Source organism: Quercus lobata, chromosome 4 (assembly GCF_001633185.2).
Source record: "Quercus lobata isolate SW786 chromosome 4, ValleyOak3.0 Primary Assembly, whole genome shotgun sequence".
Classification (NCBI taxonomy): domain Eukaryota; kingdom Viridiplantae; phylum Streptophyta; class Magnoliopsida; order Fagales; family Fagaceae; genus Quercus; species Quercus lobata.
In genome coordinates this window covers 76,680,973-76,696,761 of record NC_044907.1, presented here as the reverse complement: position 1 = coordinate 76,696,761, position 15,789 = coordinate 76,680,973, and the positions used below count along the sequence as shown (strand labels likewise).

The 15,789-nt window shown below is 32.4% G+C and overlaps 1 protein-coding gene across 1 annotated transcript; it reads left to right on the top strand.

Moving 5' to 3' along the window:
• The first annotated feature begins 10,733 nt into the window (after positions 1-10,733).
• On the top strand, positions 10,734-15,458 carry LOC115986579 (elongation factor 2). Its single transcript, XM_031109724.1, has 4 exons — positions 10,734-10,890; positions 11,937-11,996; positions 12,086-12,171; positions 12,659-15,458. Exons 2-4 carry the CDS (start codon positions 11,992-11,994, stop codon positions 15,097-15,099), a joined length of 2,532 nt encoding a protein of 843 aa, XP_030965584.1. The 5' UTR covers positions 10,734-10,890; positions 11,937-11,991; the 3' UTR covers positions 15,100-15,458.
• Positions 15,459-15,789: the final 331 nt, after the last annotated feature.

The window sequence follows — 15,789 nt, the reverse complement described above, 5'->3', positions numbered from 1 at the left end:
TCTTTACCGAAACTACCTTCCCTAGCTTTGATGTTGTGAAACTTGTGTTTTCTCCCCCTCCAGACACTCTAAACCACGAAGAACACGTTGATCTCACCACAAGTCGATCTCTCAAAAAGTTTTTGAGTTTTGGGTGTTTTGATTTGCGTTATGTTGTGTTTTGGGGTTAAGAGGTGTTTTTGTAACGGCTGGGCTTAAGGTAGGTTACAGAGAATGACGAAAACATACCACAACTGAGTTAAGTGATACTTTTCAAACCACTGATAGGTAAAATGATTTACACCCAAACCACGGGTGGGTTATGTGTAATTACCCCAAAAATAAAAATAAAAAGATGATATTGACTCTTTGGGTGCACGAAATTTGAAAGGAAAAAAAATTAACAAAAAATAGGGTACGTAGGACTAGAAGTATAATATTTATAGGTTTCTTATAAATTTTTGTCTTTAAAAAAAAAAAAAAAAAAGCTAAGCTTCTTTATTAAAAAAAAAAATGTTTTTAGAAAGTACAATTCCAAAATTAGAGGTGGCAATTCGTGTTTGCATGTCGGGTTCGTATTGTGTCACTTCATGAGTATTCGATGATATAAGTCAATACTAACCCGACATGTTTATTAAATGAGTCAAGATTCCTTAATCCTAATACGACCATTTATTAAACGGGTCAGTCATGTCGACCTATTTATCAGATTTTATCAAAATAAAAAAATTTAAGAAAAAAAAACAAATAAATTTTTTTAATATAAAATTCAGAACTAACAAGTAATTGCTTCACAAATAATCATTCAAAATTAAAACATATCACAATATCACAAATAATCAATCATAATATGTCAAAAAAAAAATAAACCACAACTACTAATAAGTTCATATACCTAGAGTTTGAAGGGTATATTGGTAAAATGTCATTTAATTAAGTGAGTCAAATGGGTCAAACGGGTTCTATATGTTCAACACTAACCGAACCTGTTTATTAAAAGTCGTGTCAACTCGAATATGACACAAACCCGTTAAGTCTCAACCCATAATCTGCTAATTATATGTCATGTTGTGTCAGGTTCGTGGGTTGTGTCCAATTTTGCCACCCCTATCCAAAATACTAAAATAAACATATTTGATTCTTTTTCAATTATCTAGATCTATCAAATGTAGACAATCAATAAATACAAAAATAAATTCTTTTTCATAAAGCCAATTCTATGTTAAGTTTTGCATTTAGTTGCTTTTGGTACTAAGATTGGGTTGTTATTGTTGAGATAATAAGCTATTCCAAAATTATGAATAAAATTTTTCTTAAAAAAATGTCCCAATACCACAAAAGGAATACTCCAATTCTTACATCTTGTTTGAGTTTGGGATAAAGAAAGAGAATGAAAATGAAGGATTTCTAAAGAATATTTTATATGATCCCCTGTTTGGAAGATTTTTAGGTTTCATTTTGGTTAAAAAAATGAAAAGGTAAGAGAATATAAAATATAGAGGATAGAAAAGTATGAGCAAAGAAAAAGATCTTATTTTTCTTCATATGTTTGGTAAAAATTATGAAAATGTGTGATGATATAAAATATATATAAACTAGAAAGAAAAAAATGAAAAAATAAAAAACTATAAATTTTATGTATTTACAATTATGCCCTTATATAAATCCCACTCTTTATAATTTTATTATTTTCCAATACACTCTAAATTATGGGATAATAATAATAATTATTATAACTAGTTGCTAACCCGTGCAATACATGAAAAATTTTCATAGTAATGCTAAAAGATAAGCACATCAAATGCTTTTATGTCAATTTTGCAAGAAAAATAATTTTAGTGCTAATAGTGCTTTCAAAAAAAAAAAATTATTATCTCACAAAGAAATATACATAATTCTTAATTTGGGTAGGACGACCAAGGTTGAAAGTAAAAAATATGTACATGGTGTGATTGTCATGTATTTTTTGATATAAAATAATATATAACTGATATAAAATATAATTATTACCCCAATGTCACCAACCATAACAATACAAAGAAAAGTATATAACTTGCAAATTCAAGAATACGATATTTTCCTATAGAAACTGGTAATAGAAATAGAAAAATAGCTGTCATCTAAAGCTTAGATAACAGATTACCAATGTAAATCCCTACACTATGTTAGAGCATCCATAGCAGTGGAACTAAAAATTTAGCTATTTGGTACCACAAAAAGTTGTTTTATCTATTTTACTTACTCACTTTACAAAACATCTAACAACAATGGATCTATTTTAGCTTTCAATACAATAAAATAATATAAACATCACAATAAAATAATATATTCACTCCAATAAAATAATATATCCACTACAATAAACAACAACCACCGCAACTGCTACTGCTGCCACTACTGACGTCGCTGCCATTGACTCTTCCACCGCCGCCACCAATCATAAATTATTCTATAGATTTTTATTTATTATTTACTAAAAAGGAACCAAAGCCACAACCACAAAAATACACAATCTCAAACTACGTCTACAAATTGCATAATATAGACTTAATCCACATACAAGACTAGAAAATTTAGGTTTACAAATTGCACAATTCAAATCAAAACCCTATCTTTTGCCCAGAATTTCCTAAGCAAATGACAAAATGAACCTTCTCAATAACAAATTTTCAATTTCACAGTAACGAATCTGAAGTAACTAACCTCCCTCCTTTTGCGCGTTCGAGTCCGAAGGTTTTGACACGTACAGTGGCAGAAGAGGCAGCATTGTTGAGGAAGGAGAGGAATTTGGAATTCGCCGACTCTTGATCATCGAGAAAGAGATCCTCTTGAACTCTAAATGCACTGTGAGCGCACATGATTGCGAAGCCGAGCATCAACACTAAGATAAGGAACGATCTGATGGTGGTGAGGAAAATGACGACAACAATTAAAAGCGAAAGACCGATCTCACAATCAGAGAACGTGCAGTCGAGAATGACGAGAGGTTGATCGTAAAGTCTAGGCAATGAGGAGAGAGAGAGATAGGCTGAGAGGGGAGAGAGAAAGTGAGACGATTTTGAGAGAGTTTGAGGGAGTTGAGAGAGTTTTGTCTGAGGCTCGCACGATTGGAGAATAAAAGAACAGGAAAAAAAAAAAAAAACAAAAACAAAACAAAAAACAAAAAAAACAAACGAATAAATATTATTTTAATCGAATGGAGAATAAAAAATGAATTTTTCCTTTTAGCTCTCAGCTATGGTGCACAGCCATATATAGCTGTGCACTGTAGCAATGAAGGTAAAAATTTTACCTTTAGCTCTACTATTGCAACACTCTTTTTTATATGTAGTGGTGTTAAAAATAACTTTTTAGCAACACTATTGCTAGTGCTCTTATATATGTAAACCTTATATATATATATATATATATATATATATATATATTTATTTATTTATCAAACTATTTACAATTACATACTAAACTTAGGCAGGAAAAAGAAAAAGTAAAGAGAAGTTCATAAACAAAATAAAAATCACCAAGAAATTATTAGCTCGTCGATCCCCACCCCTGGTCACTCTCTCTAAAATCTAAACATCTCACACTAAATTATGAATCTATGTTCTATTATGAAGTGAAGTAGTTTATAATATATTCTTTATAGAAAGCTTCAGGTATCTTTCCAACCAAATTGAAAGCATAAAAGTTAAATAAGGAATAGGAAGGGAACCTGAGTCTCACGATTCTTTATTGCCACAATAGTCGAATAACTCACTTAAACAGTGACTTCTATATGAGCAATGTCTCCCTCTGTTAATCTTTTAGTGTGTTATGTTTTGTGGAGGAAGAACGTTGTATACTGGAAAACTAATTAGGCTAAACGCCATTAGAGAGTGCTAAACTGCTAAGATAATTGCTAGAGTTTTGAGATAGGAAGAGAAGAGTCCTAAACATGAGTACACATTATTTTGAAAATAGCCAAAGTCAATTTTTTTTTTTAATCTTAAAAAATATATTTTAAATGTTGTTTTTTCAGAACAACTTTTGAAATACCCTGATTTCAAAGCACTTAATGGCTATAACTACCTGATGTCTTCACTTTCATATCCATTGTAGGGTTAAGGGCCCAAATCATATATTGGGCCTTGGGTCTTGGTCGAGAGCATGTGTAGTCCGAGGAGAAATGAATGGTAATGAATGGTTTAAACTCGGGACTTAATGAGCAAAATACAAATGGGAGTGTGGTTTGAGGAGGAATATCTCCTCGGACATGATAAATACAGCTCTAATATGTATCCCTACAATCAGGGTAACCTTCCAAGAAACTCCAGTGATAGGGATATGCATCATGAACATACGAGAAGGAGGGGAACCCAAAAATATCTAAAGGATAGCTGCTACCACCCCATTGAATGCACTATAGCTACTTTTCTGGCTACTTTTCTGTGGAAAAGACCTTTAAATAGTATTGCCTTAGCTACCACAACTTACAGAAACCCAAAGAGGGTGTCTGATGGGACAGATACTCAAGTAAGGGCTCAAATGATTAACAAGTGTAGGATCAAGATAGTCCAAAGAGAACTATATAATGTAAGAGACCCTCCATAAGGAAGGGATCAGAAAAAGAAGAGAAACACTGTAGCAATTAGGAATCAAACTTGTAATAGAGCTTCAAGACCAATTTATAGGAACCAATCTCCTCGAACGTTGTCGAGGATATCTTTCCTTAGTATTAATTTGTTATTTTCCTTTCTTTGTCATCTGGATCTATTTACTCACTGTTTAATTCATTAGAGCTTAGTTTTCCAACCCATTCTCTAAAAATTTATTGTTTTGGGTTTTTTGGGCCTAAGTCTATATAAATTTTGAGCTAGGAGTTTAAATCAGGTTCTTACATCCATAATATATATATATATATATATATATATATATATAGTATTAAAAATTCAAGAAGTAATGAATAAAGGAACATGTTCTCTGAGAAGAGGTTCGATTGGATAAAAAGGAGGCAAAGGAGAGAGATCAAGATGTTGTTGGGTGGGTTTTTATTTACTCAATATTATCATGTACGGTTACACTACCTTATCCCCTCTTCCCCACAATATATTTAAAAAAACTTGTAGAAAATATTACAATTAAAAAAAAAAAAATAATGATGTAGAAAGTTTTGGAGAGGTCAACAAAAAGTGTATAATAATAACTAGTCGGAAACCCGTGCAATGCACGGGATCTTACCTATTTATAATAGACTAAAATAATTTTATAAAATTTTAAATTGATTATGAAACTATACTATTGCGTGAATTGCTCTTATATTTTTGAGTTACAATTTGATGAATAAGCCATTGCTTGAACATGCAATGGGTTGCAAAAAATCTAGCTAACAAATTTAGATATTGAAAAAAATAACTAAAAAATTTTGATGTTAAAACGTCCGAAAGGGAAAATATAAGAGAAATATAAGAGAAAGATAGGTTACCTTCAAGAGAATAATCCATAGTTATAACAGTTGAAATTTGCTAAACTGTTTCAAATATTGCAAAAAATTGAACCCAAAAATTTAGATGGTCAAACTTTCAAAAGACAATAAAATTAAAAATCAAAAGACTCAGAACCTACAAATTAAAAAAAAAAGAAAAAAGTCATTATTGCGAGACAATTTCAGTAAGGATGGAAAGCTTTTCTAAGTTTTTTTTATCCAATTCTTCCTAATTGATGAAAATTTTGGTTCAAACATTGTCAAACACTTTGAAGGTGCAAATAATATAGGCTTCCAACATAATCTTTAATTAATAAACAAAGAAGCATGACACTATAAGAGAAAACATAAGATAACATATAGTGTATATACCTTACTCCACAGCTGTGAAAAAATATCCACACAAAAGGAATAGAAAACTTGTACAACAAATGCAATAAGCTACTTTTGATGTGAGACAACCTAACATACATCTCCATAAGGTAAAGTTTAAGGTTATATAATCTAAAATAATATAAAATATAGCATCTTTGAACCACACAAAAAGTTAGCAAACTTACTACAATACTTGTAGTCATACTATGTATTGTAAAGTACTACTCCATTACCAATGAAAGTCATGTAAAATCTCATGGGGCCTGGAAGAACAGACAGCCGCAAGATCACCTCCACCAGATACAAAACAAAAGCAAAAAAAACTTATTCACAAAAAAAGAGAAAAAGCAATAGCAAGCGTACCAAAGAAATTGAAGCTTAGGGTTTTCTCTCTTAGTGGAGACGGATAGAGGAGATTGCTTTAGGGTTTTCAAAGATTTTGTCTCTTATATATATATATATATATATATATATATATAAGAGACTTCTGTTAGAACTTTCTCACTATTTAGTTTTAAAAATTAAAATTTTTTAAAATTAAAATAATGATGTGGAAAATTGTGGAAGTTTCAAAGGTTTCGGTTTTATATATATATATATATATATAGATAATAATAAATTTTTTACTATATTTTAGCTACAGTAAATTAGATTTTTTAATTAAATTCAAACACATGGTTGTATTGAATTTTATTGTCCTTGGAAAATAAAACAGTGTGTCTATTTCATTGGTTAATACAATCATGTGATTGAATTTAATTAAGAAACCTAATATACTTCACTTAAAATATTATACCCAAGTTTTGTATTATAATTAATAATAATTTATATAATAAATCTTTCAAAAAAAAAAAACTCCCCTCACATGCTCGACCCTCTTGTACCTCACCAATTACTTTGTCATTCACTATTTAGTCTAAGTTTTTATTTTTATTTTTTTTATTTAATAAAGATAATCACCATTGTATTTAGTTTTTTAGCAATAGTTATTAGTTATTACACACACTAACACATACATACCTTACACATACATATATTTATTTTTAATTGAAATCGTGACTTGAATTCACGATTTAGTTTAAAATATTTATGTGAAAACGTTTTAAACTGAAATCATGATTTCAAGTGTGTGTAAGAGTTATTACAGATAGTTTTTATTGATTTATTCCTCAACCTCTATTGCTTTCTCCTTCCATTGTGAGCACCATAATTAAAGACAAAGTGCAAAGCAAGATGATGTATAAAGACGAACCTCATCATGATCCCAGTCGGCTATGTCTTAGTGTCCGTAACCTCTCTTCCTTCCTCAATTTGTCTTAAACATCGTTGGTATATATATATATATATATATATATATATTAATTTCTGAACACTTTAAATTTTAGTAATCACTTGATTAAACCTCTTTTCTTTTTTTCATAATTACCTTGTGTTTTATTTTTATTTTCTGAATTTTAATTATTTTTTTGATGAGCACGACGAAGCTATGAAGGCATACTGTGAACTTGATTGGCGAAATTGATACATTAGGAATGGTTACATGAGGGGCAAAATCCTCAAGGAGTTTTCTTTCCATTTTCTTCTCTCTCCTCTTTCATTTTTAATACTTTGAAAATATTTGATTGTACTATTTTCTATTCTCTCAATTTTCTTTTATACTAAACATGGGAAAAAAAATTAATTTCTCCTCCTTCATGTATTTTCATTTTCCCATCTTCCTCCTTTTTCACCAGAAACAAACACCCTTAGGTATGAAATGAAACAGATAAGAGGAAATGTCCATTCCATTCCATGTTCTCCTAATGTGAAATATTGATTGTCTTTAAAAACCCCACACACTTGGCTTAGTGACCACTCGTGCCGTTATAGGACTGGCATAACAATTGTGGCTCATAGATCCTTGGCTTGCAAGCTTGGAGCTAGCAAGTAGAATGCTACTATAGTAACATCAAGATAGAGAAGTCATTGTAATCACACCCCCTACCCTATTCAAGAAAAAATATTAAATAGTCTTATATCAAATAAAATAAATATGCAAAAATATTATATTAAATAAAACCAATCTTATGGAAATAATAAAAAAATAGAATAAATATAGGGTCAAATCAAGTTATAGTTTGGGTAACTTTATATAATTACTACTTAATGACTTTTTATTGTATTACTAATATTTTGAAATTTTCACCATTAAATTATATGTTTTTTTATGTTCTTAACATGCAAATGTTATTTTATACTTGATCTATTAACTCATTTTTTATGCATACTTTTAATATATAAAAATTTGAAATTTAAACATTTTATATATCAAATAACTATTGATCTTTAGTCATCTTAAGATTTTACAAGTGTTGATAGTATAAGAAAAAGATGTAATAAAATTGTGGATTTTCAAAATTCACATTCAATAAAAAAATATTGTGTAATGTAATATTACTTAAAATTAAATTTGGTGTAACTTAAATCCAAATTTTTATTAATAATATAATAATATATAATAACTATCCTTGTAGTCAAAAAAGTTTGTTTAGTTTTTATTTTTTTGTTTTTGTTTTTGTTTTTGTTTTTTTTTTTTTGAGGGGAAAGAAAGTTTGTTTAGTTAAGCAAACTATTTTCTTTCTGAAAATTTTATTAATAATATAGCATAATATGAGTTATTAATGACTCGTGATAATAACTAGCCTTTTTTTTTAATTAAAAAAATGTGTTTTTATTTTATATATACAATTTTTATTTTGAAAATCTAATTTATAACTGGATAAAACAATTTGAAATCAACAAGAGAGTGACCCTATTTTTTAGACAATGTTTTAGTGGGAGTTAGAGTTATATTTTTACCAGATTGTTTTTTAATTTTGTCTCTATTTAAACATAGGGATGTACCTTTCAAAAAAAAAAAAAAAAAATAGGGATGTAGGAGCATTTTTTTTTTTTTTTTTTTATAAAAAAAATGAGGGTCCCAAACAAGGGAAACCTCTTAAAGAGTAGTATAGATGAGACATGATTGTAATATTGTTATAAAATAACTCCTATTTTTTATCCTTAGTGGGAGAAGATAATTTGTACATAAATTTTTCCTATAAAATAAGATGAGGAAATACAATATTAATTACAAGCTCTTAATCCCTCTGATTACTTATAATACCTCCAACAAAATTATGTTACATTTCGTTAATTTTTCTCACGAATATCCAAATGAGAAACATATAAATGTAGTACTTATTTCCATTCTCTTATCACTTTAATATTTCATTCATGAAAAAAAAAATTATAGAGTACTTCAAAAATATAACAAATACGTATTCTCTCTTCTCACATAAATACTCAATTGACTATATAGGTTTTTCCATGAATTTAATTAAGGGTCCAGTTAATAGATTCCTTTAGGATATTTGTCAATTGACAATTTTAGGAAAATTTTAAATATTACTTTTAATGGAAATATAAAAATATGTATAAAAAAAAAGTTAGTTATTTTTTTCATAAAAAGTTTTTAAAAATATTTCCTAAATTAATATCCCTAGACTACGTTTGATTGGAGTGAAAATAGGGAGGATGGAAAATGAAACAAAGAAAATAGGAGAGATTTTGGGAGAGAGAAAATGGAAATTACCCATCTACCTTTTTCCCCAACCCCTAAATTGAATGACATTTTTTTTTTCTCCTTCATTGTTAAACGTTTGGTTGTTTTTTTTATTCCAAAAATAAAAATTTTCCTTTATAAAATATTTATAAACAAAATTATGAAATACGGGTATGAGTAAATTTATATATACTTTATTTTCTATATTTTCACTTTTCTACCGTAAACTAAACACAAATGAGAGATTAAAATATCTTCTATCCGTCTACTTTTCCATCTCCTTCCTATTTTCTATCCCCCAACCAAATGAACTCTTAGAGAATCGGTTAACTTTTCCCTTTAATTAGTAAGATCTATTATTACGTGAAATGAATACACATTTATTATACTCCAAAACTATTCTATAATTACCTTACATTAATTTTCATTCATTTACGAACTCAACTTGAGCAGTTAAAGTGATGCAAATAATCATAAAAAACCTTTAGGATTCGTTTGGTTGGAGGAATAGAAAAGTAAGAAGATAGAAAATAGTGGGAGGATGAAAAAGTGGGAGGATAGAAAAGATTTTAATTTCTCACATTTTTGTTTGGTTGGGAGTGGAAAAATGGAGAGATGGAAAAAATGAGTTTATATAAATTTACTCATACATCCTTATTAAAAAATGATGTCCAATTAAAACAAAAAAATGACAAGCAACCAAAAAAAAAAAAGCAATCACCCAATTTATTAAAAAATAAAAATTATGTCCCAAAAACATGTCTAGTTAAACAAAAAAAAAAAAAAAAAAAAAAAAAAAAAAAAAAAATAACTACAGCCCGGAAAAAAAAGAAAAGAAAAAAATGGAGGCAACGTGCCACCCCTTGCCAGGAAATCAAAAAAAAAGGAAAAAATGATAGGAACTGCACATAGTATTTTTTCTATTAAAATGCTCCATTTTCTTCCTTTAGTTTTCTCTTTATTTTTGACATAAAATAAATATCTAGACCCCATCATTTATTTTTCTTCCTCCTCACTAAATTAAACATACTTAAAAAAGTTTTCTTTCCCATTTTCTCTCTAAATTTTTTCATCCACTTTATTTCATCTCCAAATAAACACACCCGTAGTCTTTCTCTTTAGATTAACACGTGGGAGAAGTGAGTTTCTAGCCGCAACCAGTTTCATAAAGCATACCATTATCTAAACTCGAGAGCAGCCATAATAGGAGTATTTAACAAAAAAGATTACATGGGCTAGTAGTAAAAACCCACTAAAACTTGCTGCAGAGCCCAGCCCAAATGGAAAAACCCTAGCTGAAGAGCATATACCCTAGCACTCCTAAATATATTCTCTTCTAAACACATCAATTTGTCAGCCTCACATTTGCAAACTGCTGAGCTGAGGCTGCGCTATCTCCCAAACCCTCTCTTGCTCTCTCTCTGCGTTCCTTAACAGAGCAATATCACTTTCCTTCTCTTTTGCTCCAAACCCCTGTTTTTTTTTTTTTTTTAAGGTCAGTGTTTCATTTCTTGTACTAGATCACTGACTCTGAAAAGGAAATGGATCTCAAACTTTCCTTTTTTGGGTCTTGGTATCTAAATATAGCTTTTATTTCTGCTTTTCTGATTTACTTTTTCAAAGATCTGGAACTGGGTGTTTGATATCTTGTAGTTTCTATATAAAGATCAGTGTTTTTTTATGCTTGATTTGATTGTTTTGCTCATATGGGTCAGCTGGAACTAGCTTGTATTTGTTAGCTGACATGTTTATAGATGGGCGTTCTTCGTTTTTGGATGCTGAGAATATATTGTTTTCTAGCTTTTTGTGCATCTGGGTAGTATCAAGTTTAATCATCAATAGCAGTGGATTCGATTTTTTCTTTTTTTTGTGTGAATATTTGTTCCTTTATTATTATCAATAAGTGTTCGTTTATGGTTATCAAGTTCAATCATTATAGATGAGTTTAATGGTTTCGATTATTTTTTTTTAATATGTGTTCTTTTATTATTATAATTTGTTCATTTATGGTATGTCTTTTTAAAAAAAAAAAAGGAACTACGGTTGCTGATTTAATTATTACATGATCTATTGTTTTGGGATTGTTTCCATTTAATGAATTTAGGGGTTACGTATATTTATGATGTGAATCTAATATCGGATTATTGTGGATCTTAATTGGAAATTATTTTTAAAAAGACGGCAGTTTTAAAATAATTTATTTTTTTATTTTTTATTTATAGCATGGAGAGCGAGAATCAAGCAAATCTAATGTTGGAGTATTGTGAATCTTAATTGACAATTATTAAAAAAGATTACAGCAGCTTTCGTAAAAGAAAAAACTTCTTTTTTATTTTTATTATGGAAAGTGAGAGTTAAATTGGCAAAACATTGTTTTGAGATCATGGAGACTTGCATAAACAATTTCTCTCTGATGCTTTTATTGTAGTAAAGTGTTTGTTTCTCTTTAGTTTTTTATGGTTGCTGATGAACAGGAAGGGTACCGGTGTAGAGCATTCTATGCAGATTTATAATTGAATATTTGACTGTTTTGGTGGGCAGGTGTTCTTTGATTCTTCAAGAAATTTTTGATTGTGTCATTTAAAGACTAGTCAAGATGGTTAGTGCCCTTTTGCTCGTCAGGTTACTAAATTTTCCTTTTGTTTGCTTTGTATGGTCTGAATTGAGAAATATTCTTGATACTTGCAGGTGAAGTTCACAGCTGATGAGCTCCGGAGAATTATGGACTACAAACATAACATCCGTAACATGTCTGTCATTGCCCATGTTGATCATGGTATGAGGTTTCATGCATATTTTGCTTCTTACTTTATAACCTGGATGCATAGTGCCCCATTCAGGGCATGCTGCATGTTGATCATGGTATGAGGTTTCACACATATTTTACCCATGTTGATTCATGGGACTCTGTCAAGGGAGTAAATTGTGTTTATGTTTTTCCGTCACTAAGAGCAATAAAAGTTGTGTAGTGGTGACACATTAGGGATGTATTGCATATTGTGCATATGTTAATGGCATTTTTATGTTGTGCGTATATGTATGGCATATGAATCTAATTACAGTATCCTTAAAGTTTTTTTCCCCCTGGTCTTTTTACGCATCTTATACCAGTTCCTGGTCCTGAATTCCCTTAGATGTTTGTGCATTTACTCTTATTATGTCTTCGATGATGGTTAATGGTTGGCATAAATTGCTATACTTATCTAGGAGTCACTTTCATTGGGTTGATACAAATCCTGAGTTATTCTTTTCCAATGTTGCAGGGAAGTCAACACTTACCGATTCTCTTGTGGCTGCTGCTGGTATCATTGCTCAAGAAGTTGCTGGTGATGTCCGTATGACAGATACCCGTGCAGATGAGGCAGAGCGTGGAATTACCATCAAATCCACGGGTATCTCCCTCTATTATGAGATGAGTACTGAGTCTCTAAAGAGCTACAAGGGAGAGCGTAATGGAAATGAGTACCTGATCAATCTCATCGATTCCCCTGGACACGTTGACTTCTCATCCGAGGTCACAGCTGCTCTTCGTATTACTGATGGCGCACTCGTGGTTGTTGACTGTGTTGAAGGTGTTTGTGTCCAAACAGAAACTGTTCTCCGACAAGCCTTGGGTGAAAGGATTAGGCCTGTCTTGACTGTTAACAAGATGGACAGGTGTTTCCTTGAGCTCCAGGTTGATGGAGAGGAGGCTTACCAAACATTCCAGAGGGTTATTGAGAATGCTAATGTCATTATGGCTACCTATGAAGATCCCCTCCTTGGTGATGTCCAGGTCTACCCCGAGAAAGGAACTGTTGCTTTCTCTGCTGGTTTGCACGGCTGGGCTTTTACTCTAACCAATTTTGCCAAGATGTATGCTTCCAAGTTTGGAGTTGATGAGTCCAAGATGATGGAGCGCCTCTGGGGCGAGAACTTCTTTGACCCTGCTACCAAGAAGTGGACAACTAAGAACACTGGCTCTGCTACCTGCAAGCGTGGTTTCGTTCAGTTCTGTTATGAACCCATCAAGCAGATTATCAACACTTGCATGAATGATCAGAAGGAAAAACTGTGGCCCATGCTGACAAAGCTTGGTGTCACCATGAAGTCTGAAGAGAAGGACTTAATGGGGAAGGCATTGATGAAGCGTGTCATGCAGACCTGGCTCCCAGCAAGTAGTGCTCTCTTGGAAATGATGATCTTTCACCTTCCATCCCCTTCCACGGCCCAAAGGTATCGTGTTGAAAACTTGTATGAGGGTCCCCTTGATGATGCTTATGCTACTGCTATCCGGAACTGCGATCCTGATGGGCCTCTCATGCTCTACGTATCAAAAATGATTCCTGCCTCTGATAAGGGTAGGTTCTTTGCTTTTGGCCGTGTCTTTGCTGGCAGGGTCTCTACAGGTTTGAAGGTTAGAATTATGGGTCCAAACTACGTCCCTGGTGAAAAGAAGGACCTTTATGTTAAAAGTGTGCAGAGGACTGTTATCTGGATGGGGAAGAAGCAGGAAACTGTTGAGGATGTGCCTTGTGGTAACACAGTTGCTTTGGTTGGATTGGATCAATATATCACCAAGAATGCTACTTTGACAAATGAGAAGGAGGTTGATGCACACCCAATCCGAGCCATGAAGTTTTCTGTGTCACCTGTTGTCCGTGTGGCTGTTCAATGCAAGGTTGCTTCTGACCTTCCCAAGCTTGTTGAAGGTCTGAAACGTTTGGCCAAGTCAGATCCTATGGTTGTATGTTCTATTGAAGAGTCTGGAGAGCACATCATTGCTGGTGCAGGAGAACTCCACCTTGAAATCTGTTTGAAGGATTTGCAGGATGATTTCATGGGTGGAGCAGAAATTATTAAGTCTGACCCTGTTGTGTCCTTCCGTGAGACAGTCCTTGAGAAGTCTTCCCGTACTGTAATGAGCAAGTCACCCAACAAGCATAACCGTCTGTACATGGAAGCACGTCCCTTGGAAGAGGGGCTTGCAGAGGCCATTGATGACGGCCGTATTGGTCCAAGGGATGATCCTAAAGTTCGTTCCAAAATCTTGGCTGAGGAATTTGGCTGGGATAAGGATCTTGCAAAGAAAATCTGGTGTTTTGGCCCTGAGACCACTGGACCTAATATGGTGGTTGATATGTGTAAGGGAGTCCAGTACCTCAATGAAATTAAGGATTCTGTTGTTGCTGGGTTTCAGTGGGCTTCTAAGGAAGGTGCACTGGCTGAAGAAAACATGAGAGGTATCTGTTTTGAAGTCTGTGATGTCGTGCTTCATGCTGATGCCATCCACAGAGGTGGTGGTCAGGTCATTCCTACTGCCAGGAGGGTTATTTATGCTTCCCAGCTGACTGCCAAGCCCAGGCTTCTTGAGCCTGTGTACCTGGTGGAGATTCAAGCTCCTGAGCAGGCACTCGGTGGTATCTACAGTGTTCTTAATCAGAAACGTGGACATGTGTTTGAGGAAATGCAGAGGCCTGGTACTCCACTCTACAACATCAAGGCATATTTACCCGTTGTTGAGTCTTTTGGATTCTCAAGCACTTTGAGAGCTGCAACCTCAGGGCAGGCTTTCCCACAATGTGTCTTTGATCACTGGGACATGATGTCTTCTGATCCGTTGGAATCTGGTACACAGGCTTCGCAGCTTGTAATAGACATCCGCAAGAGGAAGGGTTTGAAGGAGCAGATGACACCGTTGTCTGAGTTTGAGGACAAGCTATAAACATTTAATCTTAGTATTGTTGATCATGTTGGTTTACTTGAGCAAGACATCAACACACATCAGCAGACAGGTAAGATTGCATGGGGTCGTCCCCCTGCCTCGTTTTTGTTTTCTGTTTTTGAAATGTCATCATGTTTTAGTAGTTTCTGGATCCCTATGGGAATAAACACTCAGTTTTATTGTTATGTTTGGTTGTAATGTTCCATTCGAGGACAATATGTAACGTTTTATTGTGTTAGATCGTTCTGTTAAACTATTCCATTTGATGGTGGTTGAGGTTTTCTATTTCTGTTTTAGAAATGGTGGTGTAAGTTATATTTTTTATTAGGCGTGATAAATAGGTGTTTCTTGGATGCAAATTGACTTATATTTGGTTGAGTACGCCATATTTTCATTCAACCTTGTCATTGATAAGGAGCATTATTAGGCTGATTAATACTGTTCATGTTTGTGATTGACACCCTTTTTAAGTTTAACTATCCTCTGCACTGATGGATTCTTTGATGTTGTTACCGACTATTTTTGAAGACTACAAATTAGTTTCTTGGATTTTCTTTTCTTTGTTAGTCTTTGTTGTGATTTCAAATAATTGTTGGTTATGTAATTTTTGCTTTTAGCTACTTGCTTTTGTTGAAACTTAATCTATAAATTCTGTGAGTTACAGTTGAATATGAGTAATGTGAATCTGAT